Source organism: Podarcis tiliguerta (genome assembly GCF_965153285.1).
Source record: "Podarcis tiliguerta genome assembly, chromosome: 14".
Classification (NCBI taxonomy): Eukaryota; Metazoa; Chordata; class Lepidosauria; order Squamata; family Lacertidae; genus Podarcis; species Podarcis tiliguerta.
In genome coordinates, this window is record NC_139547.1 from 7338011 (window position 1) to 7352834 (window position 14824).

A 14824-nucleotide genomic window follows, 5' to 3' on the forward strand; every position below is an offset into this window, starting at 1 on the left:
ACATTTAAAGCAGTACCACTTTAGAGGTTCATCACTTCCCCTAAGAATCCTGGGAAGTGTCTTTTGTTAAGAGTGCTGAGAGTTGTTATTCCACAGCACAGTATTGCCCTCACAGAGCTTCAGTTCTCGCAAGAGTCAGTCCCTCTTCCCAGGTAGCTCTGTGAGGTGAATGTTGGTCTCCCAACAGCTTCTCAGCACTTTAACAAATGACATTTCCCAGCATTCTTTGGGTGAATCCATTACTCTTTAATGTGATATACCTTAAAGAGTACCATAAATGTATAGTGCAGATGGGACCTTTGTTTTACTGCATGTGTGTGTTGTAACCATTTTCTAGCAAATACTTTGCCAAATCAAAATCTCCCTCCTATCCTTTGAGTGGAAAAGAGATGTAGTACTGGTATATCTGGCAGGTGGAAAAAGCAGTTGGGGGGGCAGCATTCTAACATTTATTTTAACTGTGATGAGACAGGAGAGAAGCTAGGATTGGAAAATGCATTCAGGTGATGCAGAGAGGCTCTTACTGCCATTCTTCTACATTTAGATATCACAGTGATTTGGCCCTAAACATGACTAAAGAGAAGGGGCAGTGCTTTTTTTTTCTGGGGAGGATTTCAGTATGAGGGCAGTATTTCAGTATGAGTAGGAAAATGAGAGTACTCCTAAGCATTTTTTAAAGGAAAAAAGCATTGAGAAGGGGTAACCATGAACCTATTTGGGGTCCTAGAGGGGGTCATTGCGGCCAGAGATTGCTCTCCTATTTCCAACAGAAGACCTGCATGTCAGTTTTATATTGGACGTAAAACTCTCAGCTTCCAGCCCTAAATCTATAGAGTTAAACTGAAAGCAAACTGAACCCAAACTTTTTTAAGGGCCTTCACTGATGTGGTGAGAAGAATGTGAGAGGTAGTGTACTTTGCCCTGTAGATTGCAGCTGCTGTGTCATTATCTGTTCTTCTTACCCACCCTGTTTGCAGCCTGACAGTTTGCACTTTAAATACAGCAAAGTTTTGCATAACAGGGAGGGCTGCAATAGATTCTGACTTCACAGCAAGTAGGAAAATACTTGTGAAGTAACTTGTAGCACAATTTGTGTACTTTTGTCATTCGAAGTCATGTTGGCTACTTCACATTAGTAGTGAAACTCTTGCTTTTGGGGAACCTTCAGCCTTAAGGTTTAGTCCTTTAGTGATTTTTTTTTTTTAGGCAAGATGAAAAATGGCTGCAGTTTGATTTCAAATTGCAAGGGTTGGGTGGTTGTTATTGCAGAGTGAGTAACAGTGGGTGTGGATGCATTGCTTCTGCTTCAATTCTGTTCAAGTAGACCCTGATCTTAAGCTTATCTCTTCTTAATCTATAGTGTGAGATATGTAAGAAGTGTGTATCTTGGTATATTTGTGTCTGACACTTCAAGGTCAAACATAAGATTGGAGTTTTATTCAGGGAGCAAATGTGCTTGGTCAACTGGATCTCCAGTCCCAGCCTGCTGCTGTTGGGTTATATGATCAGCTTCCCAGCTCTTGCTCCTCAGGTCTTCAGTTTTTGTGAGGCTGAGCTAGTACATGCTTTTTACTTGCTTAACCACTTCTACCTTGTGATATATTGAAGTTGTCTTCAATATATTACCCAGCAAACAGAAACTTTAGAATGAATGCCTTCTGGGTTGTTGGTTTTGTGTGTGTGACAGACACAGGAATGACTTACCACTCTGTAATGATGGAATGAGGTGGGGTTACTTACTCAGTCTTAAAATCTGCATCAAAAGTCTATAATGAGCAGTTCAGCTAACTTATATAACATCACATGTTCATGTTTACATACTACTTTGCAAGCATGCTGAATGCTAAGTTATCATTAGTTATTTTGCTGAATTCTTATCCAGGCACCATGGTTCTCAAATGTGAGTTATTTATTGAAAAGTCCTGAAATGGGCTTTGGAAATTATCAGAACACTATTGCATTACTACTTGTGTTTCTGAATCTGAAGTGCTTGAGTCCACTTAACGCAAGATATTTTAGTTTTTGGAAAACATACCAGAATACAGAATACCAAGCTAGTGTCAGATAGAAGTAAATGCATGTGTTGGTATTTGTTCTTACGCAAGTGAAAACTAATCCTTTCCTAATTGTTGATTGCTTGTATTTTAAAGGTTAAGTGCACAGACCTAACATTCCTTGAAAATTGAAGCCATTAAACATTATTTCCCTTAGGCTTTGAGCAGAGGGTTAGAGAAGAGAGGGGAAGCTGAACATTAAATGCATTAAATGACTTACCAGTTACCACATAAAATGCTACTTGGTACATTATGAAATAATAAAATTAACACATTTTGATTGTGGCAATAATCAGGTATATTTTTGATACGAGACATGGAACTACAAGCTGCTACAGTCTAAAGTAACTAAGCATATCCCCATGACCATGAAGAAATAAATTCATTTTTTTAGAGACAACTCAAATGAATAGCTTCTTTCCTAGTGATAAGAAATGCACACAAGCTCTTCTAATAGAAAGATTTGATCTATTTTGCTTTTATTTTGGGACCAGTGATGTTGTATAAAATTGTTATGTTGACATTCAGGCTTGCAACTTGCTTGCAATACTTCCCTATAAAGTAGCTAGTACTGTTTCTCTGTTCGTTCTCATTGGATTGTTTTTCTTCACTTTTTCCATATGGGACTTTGCATGGAAGAAGAGAATACTATTGAAACTGCTTAAGCGTTTGAGTGTTATGCCTCAATATGTGTAGTAGGATAGGGGTTTTTGCACATAGATACGTGTTTGCATTAGTGAGAACCCACACAGATACCTGTTGGACACATGCTCTGGCTTACTCCAGAAGGGAGGGAAGAGGATTGACAAACACCCAGACTTGGTCTAAGAACAGTTCTGGAGCTGCTGCTTCGCCAACATCTCCTTGTTTTCTCCCTTTTATGGGCAGCCCTGCAAACAGAGTCCAGATTCTGTTGTGTTCTCTGCCTCCTTACTTGTGAGGAAACTGTATTTGTGGCCCCTGGCTTGAGGAATATTTTGTTCCTTTTGTCCTGAGGTCAGCTGCTAGGAAGACACAGCTAGCTACCCATGGCCTCTGTAACAACACTGCTGCTTGTTTCTTTTCTGATTTCTCTTCTCCCCCAAATTTCCTTCACCCTCTTCTCTCACTTTAGACTCCATTCTGGTCCAGTGGGCTTGTGACACAAATTGAAGTAACAGAATCCATGTGTTTAGCTATCTTCTCATATTGTATCTGGAACCAATGGGTTATGGCAGTGGATTTAAACCAGTGTGCCATGGCACCCTGGGGTGCCTTGAAATACGGTCCTGGGTGCCGGAGACAATACTAGCCTCTGACCTTCTCACACACCTTCCCTTCCTCCCCTGATTCCCTCTTGCATCTCTGCCCCCCAAAGGTTTGTGCAGCTGTTTGATGCAGCAAGCGAATGGTGCTTCTGGGGCTGACCAGGGGTTACTTTCTAAGTTCCTGTGGAACAGTGTGAAGAGGCACCTCTCTTTGGGGCAGGGGGGCAGCTCAGAGACCAGGGGCAGCAACTGTGGCTGCCCAGAGGACTCCCATGGAGAGAGGAGAGGAGGCTGAGGGAACACTCCTTAAGGGAGCATGAGGAGCTACCGGCTCTGCAGGCAAGGGGTGACATAACTGGGCTCTTGATCCCCACAGGGGTGCTGCAGAAAGAATGTACAGTCATCCCTCTGGTTGCATTTGCTTCATGTTGCGGATTTTCGGGTTGCAAACGCAGCAAACCTGGAAGTGTATACTTCCAGGTTTTGACGTGTGCGCAGAAGCGATCTGCACACTTCGCACATGTGCAGAAGCACATGCGCAGTAGCGGCACTCTACTTACGGACTTTTTGGGCTGCAAGCGGCACCCCGAAATGGATCACATTTGTAAGTAGAGGTACCACTGTAGTTGATCAAGGGAGTTGTCGACCCAAAAAGATTGAAAACCTCTGGGTTATGGCACGCTAGCATGCTTTGGAACTGTTATTACATCATGTGATAAATATGATTCTTAAGACCCAAGGAAAGTCAGCATGAAGGTAAAATCAGAATTAGCTCAGAAAAAAGATAAATGTGAGGCCTAGTTCTCACATACAGCTTAACCAGTAGTTAGCCTATCTGGATGTATCACACCGGAGTGCAAAATGATGTTCTTGTGACCCTACACACAGCACGATATATCAGAGAAGGCACTGACACCTAATTTTCTATGGGGAATGAATTTTTATTTGATATGGAGGAACATTCATTGATCTGACCCCCAGCATGTACTCAGCCCATGTACTGCTGGATCAAGCCAAAAACCAGTCATGTCCAGCAATTTGTTCTCACAGTTGACAACCTGATGTGTCTTACATCATCATCATCATCATCATCATTATTATTATTACTACAATTTATACACCGCCCTATACCCGAAGGTCTCAGGGTGGTTCACAATAAGACTGAACACAGGACTTGAGGAGTGCAGCAGTGCTGGTCCCACTTATAATGCCCAGCAGCTGGTATTCAGGAGCATATGGCCTCCAACAGTCGAGTTAGAGCATATAACCACATGGTTAGGAGTCCCTGACAGCCCCATGCTCCTTGAATTTGTCTACTCCTCTTTTAAAGCCTGTCCAAACTGGTGGCCATCACTGCTTTTTGAGGGGACAAATTCCATAATTTATGCTGTGTGTGAATGAATACTTCCTTTTTTTCCTGTCCTGAATCTTCCAACATTCAACTTCATTGGATGGAGTGCCTCAGGTTCTAGTGTTACAAGAGAGTGAGGCAAACCTATCTGTGCACTTTTCTTTCACCATTCAATATTTCATACAACTCTGTTGTGTCTCATTATTCACCTTTTCCCCAGTTAAAAAGCCCCAAATAGTGTAATATTTCTTTAGCTGGTAACATTTCCTCGGGAGGTTCTCAATATATTTAAAAAGCTTCTTTGTATGTCTTTTTAAAAAACATCTTTCAAAACTACTAGAGAGTTCAGCTGCAGCAAAGTCATCTAGCTACCTTGACAGGAAGCTTACTAGTCTTGTTCCTTAAACCACCATGTGATTCATATGCATACTTTGAGGAATACTGTTCACCTTAAGATCAACAAAGGCTGAAAAGTGCCAAGAATGGACCAAATGAAAAGCCGCACCAAACAAAAAGCCGCATATGCACCCATGATATGAAAGAAAAGCCTAAAGTTATATCATCCCACTTCTCACCTCAAGATCAAAACAAGAGAAAAATACAAATGATCAGTGCCAAATTTACTATTTTACTATTCCTGTTGTCAACAGCCCTTAATTTTCCTGCTTCAACCTGTTATCACCTTTCTGTGTGCCTGTGGTGCTATTGATGACATAGGCTAATCTTGTTGATTTATATCTGATGGGAAATGACTCTTGATTCCAATTCCAAGGAGCAGAACGTAGAGGTGTTCTTTGTGTCTCCCCAGCAGTTGTGAGAACTCCCTTCCCCTACAGGTCTATGAAATTCTGAATCAATATCCTTTTCTGTGCAAGCTGGGGGATAACACAAACACAACCACACTGCCCTAGTGGTTGTTGATGGAAGCAGAATTGGAGGAAAATTGAATTGGTTTAAAAGTTGGGCATTGCCTTTACCCAACGTGAAAGCACATGAGTTTGAAGAATAAGAGTGGATTGGCAAGTGTTCATATATGTGAAACTGTTTTATTGAAGGATCATGATCAGGTGTAATGCTTTTTGTTTCTAAGGTAAGAAGCAATAGCACAAAATTTTAATAACGAAATTTAGGTTGAATGTTATAAAGGACTCCCTAGTAGTGATGATGATGATGATAATAATAATATAGCATGGAAAAGATGCCCAGGGATGTTTTGGGATCACTTGCCATTGGCTTGTAAGCAAGCTTTGACACTCTATTTTCATGCATTTGTTGATTTTATTGTAGCAGTGCTTTGAGTGCTTTTAACAGAGAAGCAACTCTTTAATATTAACAATACAGTGGTGCCCCGCAAGACGAATGCCTCGCAAGACGGAAAACCCGCAAGACGAAAGGGTTTTCCGTTTGCAGAGGCGCTTCGCAAGATGAATTTCCCTATGGGCTTGCTTTGCATGACGAAAAAAATTTGAATTTTTTCCCCCGCTCCAAAACCCCTGTTCCTGAAGCGCTAAGCTGCTAAAAGCATTTTAGCAGCAAAACCGCTAATCCCCCACCCCTTAAAAAGCCGTTTTTAGCCCTTAAAATGTCAATAGCGCTAATAGCGCTACTCCGTCAATGGGCTTGCTTCGCAAGACGAAAAAACCGCAAGACGAAAAGACCCGCGGAATGGATTCTTTTCGTCTTGCGAGGCACCACTGTAAATAGAAAGGTTTATATCAGGCTTCCTCAACCTCTGCCCTCTAGATGTTTTGAGACTACAATCCCCATCATCCCTGACCACGGGTCCTGTTAGCTAGGGATCATGGGAATTGTAGGCCAGAAAAACATCTGGAGGACTGAGGTTGAGGAAGCCTGGTTTATATTCTTTTTGCCACTGGCTAATGGAGGCAGTTGTGGAAATAGCAGCACTGCCGGCCCTCATTGGCCAACCAGAATTTGACTCTTTTACTTCTCTGTTTTTTGAAAGCAGATGAATAGCTACCACTTGTGACAGTGGTAGGAAAACCAAGCCTTTTGATTCTGGGTTTGGTGGACTGTGCTCGTGTAATGTAGTACTGTAGCTAGATTTGTTGGAGAGACCCTGCCTTAAATTCCTGCTTGGCCACAAAGCCTCCTGAGGAGCCTTGAGCTGGTCTCAGCTGAATCTACCTCACAGGGTGGCTTTGAGGATAAAGAGAGGGGGGTGTATTCTGCTCTGAGCTCTTCAGAGAAAGGGAAGGATTATAATATAATAGCGGAGCAATCTCCAGCTCTGTAATTGCATCTAGCATTAATTTTGTTTGGAAAACTTCATATATTATCACTGATGTACAAAAAAAGGCCTAGGCTGTCTGTCATTTAAAATGATGCACACTGAAACCATTGGTACTGAAGAAATGTGAGGCTTTTATAGTCTCTGTTTGAAACCTGGCAAAGTAATTTCATACTTGGAGTATTTTGAAATGTTTCTGAGCCTCTGTGGCTGTAAAATAGATTTGTTTGAAATATTGCTGATATTTCAGCTCTGTGCTAATTGTGGCAGCCATTCCAGAAATGAAGACCATTACTTGAAGCTGTCACTTTCAATGCTTAAGTGACTTGCAGATCCTTGATATATTTTTAACTTCAGGAGGGTTGCCTACTGGAATAGGACAGCTGTTTATTTTGCCACTAGCAGTCTTTGGGCAACAAGAGCACACATGTAATCACCCTAGCCCAGACCTAAGTAGAAAGGGGGTGTTATGTAACATGTTGCTCTCCGAGGGTTTAGAATAAGCTGGCTTGAGTTATGTGGGGGGTTTTTTTTTTTAGGCTGCAAATATTTTTTAAAACATGCGTAACCTGAATAACTCTTGGGGGCCAACAGATCATATTGCTGTGTTTTGAGAATACCTGTGATATTTATTCTGACTTTCCTCTAGATTTTTTTTTGTAGAAATTCAGTAGACTTTCTGCAGTGAAAATTGTATAACATAAACCCAATTGAGAAGACTCCCTCTTAAAAGGGTGGCATGTTGCACTTAGTGACCACTTGATACTAATCTATTCCTATAAAATTTTGATTACAGTGCTGTCTAAATTATTCAGTTGTATTGTATGGGCATTTAACATCTGTCAAATCTGTGATGACACGTTACACCACCACAGTATGTGTAGGTGCACTTACACATGGGTACTATGTAAATTTGACATTTGCAGAAAATGCCCAAGAGACTTGGCATGGCCTTTACTAGGATACGAAAAGTTTTTTTGTTTTTGTTTTTAAAAAGGCAACAAGCCCTGGTAAAAGCTAGTTTTCCCCGGAATAATGTATTAATTAATCCTTTTAGCAGTACTGTTTAATCAAATGCATATTGTGCTGCTGTGGATTGTTCCATATTGAATATTTAACATAGGAAAATCACCTTATACAAGTCAGACTCTTGGACCACCATGTAGTTACTATTGCCTGTACTAACACCAGTCTTTCTCAGTTTTCAATATGCCAGAGATTGAACCTAGGAACCTCTGCATGCAAAACATATTCTCAACCATTGGACTACAGCCCTTCCCTTAAGGACACCTAACTGTTTAGAAGCTTAGTTTTTGAAAAATGTCTGAAATTTTAGCATGAAACTCAAATATCTGGCCACCACAGTGTTTTTGCTGTCTCCTTCAAAATATACTGGCAGATGCCTAACACAAGACATTAATATCCTTGATATCTCTTTTCCACCTTTTCAAACGTGTTTCCTTTTCACTCAAATTTTCCTTTGCCATATATCTTAAGAGACCCTTCCTACATGATGGCTTTCACTTAGGCAAATTTTAATATGCCCGGATACTCTGTTTTGTATGAAATGACACAGATGTAAAGTGTGTCACTAAAATATATGCAAACAGAGGTGTGACCTTTTTCCATTCATTGTTCACATTTATTTTAAATGCAAAGATAGAGAATTAGATATGTGGACACGTACTGTACACCATGTCAGGTCAGCATGCAACGAAATGCAACACTTTCCTTAAAAGCAATATTTCATCCTCCCACTCTCTTCCTTCTTCCCAAACAGATTGCCAAAACTCCCCTCCCCTCTGAAAGAATACCCTACTTTTCTGGTAGAATGAAGCTTTGGGTGGAACCATATGGAAGCCCATAGTTCATTCATGAGTAAAGGTGGAAATTTAATAACTGGGCTGCTCTTTTCTGAAGCAATAATATTTCTAGGGCTTCCCACTTTGCACTGTCAGTTCCTGAAGTGGATACAGGTAAAGTAATTTTGCAGTAATATGGTGGGTTGTACATCATTATACAATAAAACCAAGCATAGGAGATTGTAAACCCATTGTCTCAAATTTCTAGTGTAAAGCTTTTCACTGGAGCGGATTGAAAAAAACACCTTTTCCCTTTCATTAGTTTTCTGGTGCTAGTGTCTTTCCCTTCATTGAGAGCTAGTGTGAAATCCTGGTTAGTTTTTTGAGCTTAGATTCAAGGAGCTCTAGTTTGAATACCCACAAGCCACAAAACTCACTGAGTGACATTGGGGCAGCCAGTGCATAAAATGTGACAAGCCCATTGATGTATGCCACCCTGAGCTTCCTGGAGGAAAGTGGAACAGTAATGTGAGAAATGATGAGTTCGGGCTTCTAAGCACCAAAACTAGCTTCCATTTTAAGCTTCATCATTTGCTCCTTGATGCCACGCACTTTCAGGTGACTAGTTTTGTGCAGTTGAACGGTTTCTGAGGATTTCAGTGGGAAAGGGTAGGAGACACTTGCTGGCTATGCATGTAATGAAGCCAGTAGAAGTGGCACATGTACAGAAGCGGAGCCCCTACCTTAAGCCTTAGCCTGTAAGAGAGCTGAAGCCATCTGAAATTTTGTGAGTCAAGCATGTGTCTAATTAGGTAGAAATGATTTTTAAATTTAGCCAGGAACTGTTTGACATGGAACGGTAGGCAGGAATGTTTTGGTAATTTTGAGTTGTGTTTTAGAAATGCTGAATGAAATGCTTCTTCATTAACTAAAATGTGTGTGTGCATGCATTCAGAACAAATGGATGAATTGATTGGGCAGTGCTTTTTTACATTTGAACTATGACGTGCCATAGGGAGAGCCAAGAGTTCAGCACTCCTGAAGTCTTTCCACATTGAACTACCACTGTGCCTATCCAGTGCTTGGGATGCAAGGAGGCTCCTTCCCCAAATTAATAGTGAATTTTTGCTAGTCTTATCCTGTAGGCAGATTAATATTGCTGAATATCTAATCAGTTTTTCTCTTGCTTTCTCCTTGCCTTCCAAGTGTCTTCCATTTCCCTTGTATTGAACAACCCTAGGGTGTGTAGCCATGAACACAATTCATGATTAAGTACTTTTTAATTAACGTTTAGAATTCATACCAAAAACCAACAAAATATTGCTTGCATTAGTGCGGCTAGGTAATTACAGTGGATGCTTGGGTTGTGAACGCGATCTATGCAGGATGTACATTCACAATCCGCAGCGACGCCTCTGCGCACGCGCGGGTTGCAATTCGGGGCTTCTGCGCAAAGCGTGATTTGCGCTTCTGTGCATGCGCGACCGCCGAAACCTGGAAGTAACCTGTTCCGGTACTTCTGGGTTTCGGCGGTACGCAACCCGAAAAAACGTAACCTGAAGTGTCTGTATGACTGTACAGGTATGACTGTACAGAGCTTGGACCTAATGTTGTTATTTCCTCCCTCCCCACTCCAGATACTGTGGGCAAGAGTTTTGTAACAAGCCCAGGGCAGTCAGCACTTTGTAGGACCACAGATACCTTCCCCTCTGAGCACTGGCCATACTGGCAGAGACGGATGGGAGTTGGAACCCAACACTGTCTGGCGGGACACATCTCCCCCTCCCTCATCCCACTGCCTCCAGTGTTACGTTAGTAGCTGAAGAGTAGGGTATGAATGAAGGTGATGTGAGAACTCCCATTAGGTGCTTTAAAAAAGAATCCATGCTAGTTGAGTTGCAATTTCAAATGTGTTTTGTTCTGTGGGCATACTCTTGACTTTCTTGCAATTGGAGATCAGTTAGATATTGGTCTTCAACTGGTGCTGTGGGACTCATAAATGGATTATCTGAGAATTTTTTTTTTGCATCTCCCTCCCTCCCAGTGTGGATCCTGTGTTGCATGTTGGGATTAAAGGTGGTTTCTGGGTCTAAGAGAATGTTGAAAGTGTTTCTATTATAAACAAGCATAACAAAGTTGCTTTTCAGTGCAGTGAAACTGTTGCATTCTGGTAGATTATTTGTGTGGATACAAATTCTACATGGTCCTAGGATTGACAATTTCCTCTGAGGTAGCAAACCCATAATCTCTTACAACTGTAGCATAGTACTGTAATAGAAATGAAGTGATCAAAGCAACTTGATATTTAAATGCTATGTTGCGAAACCTGCAACTCCCATCAATTCGTCCCTGATCATTGATTATGCTTTGGGGGCTGATGGGAGTTGGAGTCCAATAATATCAGGCTGTGTGTGCATGTGTGCCACAAGTTCCCTACCCACCTACCCTGGCTGTAGTATATAGTGGCAGATTTTGTGATTTGGTTTATATTTGTAGTGCTGCACATTCATTTTACTAGCACTAGTATTCTGAAATAACAAATTGTTACTGTAGGCTTCTGGCAACGGTTAGAAACTTTAGAAACAGGTTATGAATTTGGCGGGTGAGGTATTGAATGACTTTATATTGTCATCTTAAAAACTGTTGTCAAAATAGCAACACTCAGAATTGGGTAGTGTAACTCTTGTCCCAGATAGCAGCTTACTAAAAAATCCCACATATCTGGCCTTTGAAACTTGGGGTACTTGAGGTAGTATGTGCTATGAGTCTGAAGTAGTGCTGGATAATTAGAATATTGGTCATTGTGTAAAGTAATGTCTTGTTGGAGCCTTTTCCAAATTTCTGTCCATGGGTGCTAGAACCAGTGATGTTGCTTAGCTTTGCAACTGGGATGGAGTAGAATTTAGAAATAAAATAAGCTTTTGTGACATGAGTCAAAATACCATTTGTATTTCAGCTGGCTCTCACTTAACAGATTCCTGTTGCTGAGTGTAAGTTGTAGTGTTAGAAATGCACCAGGTTGTAAGTGTAAGTGTAAATTGTAATGTTAGAAAGGCACCAGGCGCGTTTTGCGACTAGTGTGGGTCCAATTGTGATGACATGGAGGTCTTCGGATGCCAGATTGGCAACTGGGGAAAGCAAAATTTCACTTAGAGAAGGATCTGATATTTTCTTTGAAGCTTGAATTTGTTTTCTTCTGGGTTGTTTTATTTGATGTTGTAATGTGTTGTAAACTGCTCCGAGATTTGTTCTTTAAAATATAAAGCAGTGTAGAAATTATGATGATGCTAACAACAAAAAATTCCACCGGGAGGGCAGGGATGGCACCTAGACATTCCATTGTGGAGACTGTAACCTAGGTTTAAGGTGCCATTTGGCGATTAGATTACAGTATATATCTGATTTTTGAACATGGCAAGTTGTGTTGTTTTTAGGAAGCAGGTAGGTGTAGCTAGCAAAATATGGTGGAGGAAATCAGCTACAGAGAAGTCTGGGGATAGTGAAGGATCTGCAGTTGTCTTTGTCTTTAAGAGCTTTGTTTTTCTAAAACCCTTGATTACTTAAGATTTCTTTTAGGAAAACAGGAAACATAAGCACACTGTAATCAAAAGCAAGGTGCCTGGTTTTTTTTTTAATGTAACCTTAAAACCTGTTTTTACTTGCCAGGGTGGCTAACCTGTGACCCTCTCCCTATTGTTGGGCTCCCATCATCCCCAGCCAGCATGACCAGGCAGTCAGGCATGATGGGATTTGTAGTCCAGCAAGGCTACAATTTCCCCACTACTACCATAAACAGAGGTTCACCCATTTGTGACACTGCACTTGTGTTGCGACTCTGAGTATCTCCAGAGCTTAGCATCATGTCAAATCATATCCGCCAACGTGTGCAGGGGCAATGGAACCCCTGTGCAAAATATTTGTCGACTGTACTGCCCAGAGCTCCTTGGAGGAAGGGGGATGTAAATGTGTATTGGAGCTTTGATGCCTGCGCATGTTAAACTTCCAGTTCTTCATGGGCATGCCTCTGTTTTGCTGCTCATTAACTTCTACCATGACATTTCCCCCCCTTTTTCTAGAATCCAGCAACTATCACCAGGATACTCCTTAGTCATTTCAACTGGGATAAAGAAAAGCTGATGGAAAGGTAAGCAAACTGCTTTTCTCCTTCTGGAAAGTGTTCTGGTAACCTGGTAGGTTTATTATTTCAGTTATCTATACTTGGCTGCAGATTAGCATTCACAATGATTTTCAAATTTTTGTGAGAGCAAGTTCTCTTAGTGAAGAAAATGGTGTTCAAGCCACCCTGAGTATGTAAGTGCTTCATTCTACCTAGACAGTCACCAGTTGCCTATGTTAGAGGCAATCAGATGGCTGAATGCGAGACTTGCTGTGTTTTAAGGTTGTGGTGGCAGAGTGGAGAGGACAAGGGTGGGGTCAGGGAGAGGCCTCCTGTTCCCAAGAGATACATGCAGGGTACTGCCTTTTTATACTGAATATGCCCGTCTTTTGCAATGTGTTCTCCCTAGGGTTTCATAACCCTCAGTGCAAGCGTAAACATGGTCCTGGGTGGTAACTGGAGAGAGAGTTTTCAAATCTGGGTGATTTTAGTTATCCTGGCACTCGCCCTTGCTTGTACCTGACAATACTCATTGTATTAATGTCAGTCTACGTTGCTGTTGACATATATTGAACAACCGTATAATGTGGGCAGAGCTAACTGACTTGTGTCTTGCTGCGTTTAATTTGTAGCTTGAGTGTTGCTATAATAAAACGCTATTTTCAGGAAATGCAGATCTTGTTTCTTTTTTGCAAGTTGTATTTGAACTGTGCCAACATGGAAATGTGGAGGTTAAGCAACTGCAAGGAAGCCAAATATTCTCAAATCAAAAGAGTTCCTTCTCTAACTCCCATGAGGAGTTCAGAGTTGGACTCATGGAAATGGTACGGCTTGGCATGAGGCACTTTCAGCATTCATTGTTGTTGCACTAAATGTCCAACACACTGTCTAAAAAATCTTTTTAAAGTCCCAGCTCAAAGAGTAACATGAGAAATATGATACAAGAGGAAAAAGTGATGGAGGTAGGGAGTCTGTGGCTTGTCAGAAGTTGCTTGTCTGCAGCTACTTTCATCCCCAACCATAGTGTCTGAGATTGACAATCTACCCTTCATAGTTGCAAAGATAAATTTGAAGAATCTGGTGCTTGGCTGATTCCTCAACCAAGTTAAAATCTGGCCTTCTTCATTGTGCTCCAGCTGCTTTCAAGATAGAGGAATTTAAATCACCAAGAAAAGATTGTAAATGAGAAATGTGGTTTAAATCTATTTAGAAAAAGCTGGCTCCAGCTGTTGGTGTAAAAGAGAAGGCTAATTTATATTTCTTGCATATTAACATTTGGTTTGGCAGCTTGTTTAAGATGGGAACCTTAGTTAAGAGAATGGTAAAGTCATATCTGAACTGCCTATTTTTCTCTTGTTTGGAACAGCAGACAACTGAGTAGGGAAATGAGGTTGAGTAATTGTGTCTTACACTTCAGAAAAATTGCTAGTAAAGTCGAAAAGTTGTAAATGGATTCATTAAGCTTTTTTTTCATGCTAGAAAATCACATAACTACTGGTGGTCCATGTTTTCACCAAGAATAAAGAATACTGGCTGTTTGTGTGCTTTTTCTTGTTTTAAAGAGCATAACTTTCAGGTGGCAGAGCAAACACTACCCAGTAGGAAAAATATACATTAGTTGTGTGGCACTTATTCTAGGTGTCCCAAGGAATATTATTGGTAACTTGATTACGTTTATTTAGGAACAGATTCCATTTGTAGTATAGATTTTCATTCCAGTAATGCTTGTGAATCTATTAAAGGATGCTCTTCCATGTGTAACTGATGTAATCTGCTATTTAGCTTCGAAATCCTCTTGGGCAAACTATTAGGAAAATCCCTTGCTCTGAAATGATAGAAGTATTCTTCCAGAATCTCTTTGATTCCAAATCCTTTGGATTTCCCACTTTCTTCTTCTTCTCATGTCTCATTTCCAGTTACACATGATATTGTACAGTAATTCTAGGAAGCAGTTTCTGCTTATTATAGCTAGGTTGCTTGATTCAGCATTGATTAGGAATTT

General features: G+C 40.9%; 1 protein-coding gene across 1 annotated transcript in view; it reads left to right on the forward strand.

Annotated features, from left to right (window-relative positions):
* ARIH1 (ariadne RBR E3 ubiquitin protein ligase 1) overlaps window positions 1-14824 on the forward strand; it is a 50463-nt gene that overhangs the window by 2857 nt on the left and 32782 nt on the right. Inside the window, exon 2 of the mRNA XM_083413092.1 lies at window positions 12782-12849. Within this exon, the coding sequence (XP_083269218.1) occupies window positions 12782-12849 (68 nt within the window). The remainder of the gene's footprint in view (window positions 1-12781; window positions 12850-14824) is intronic.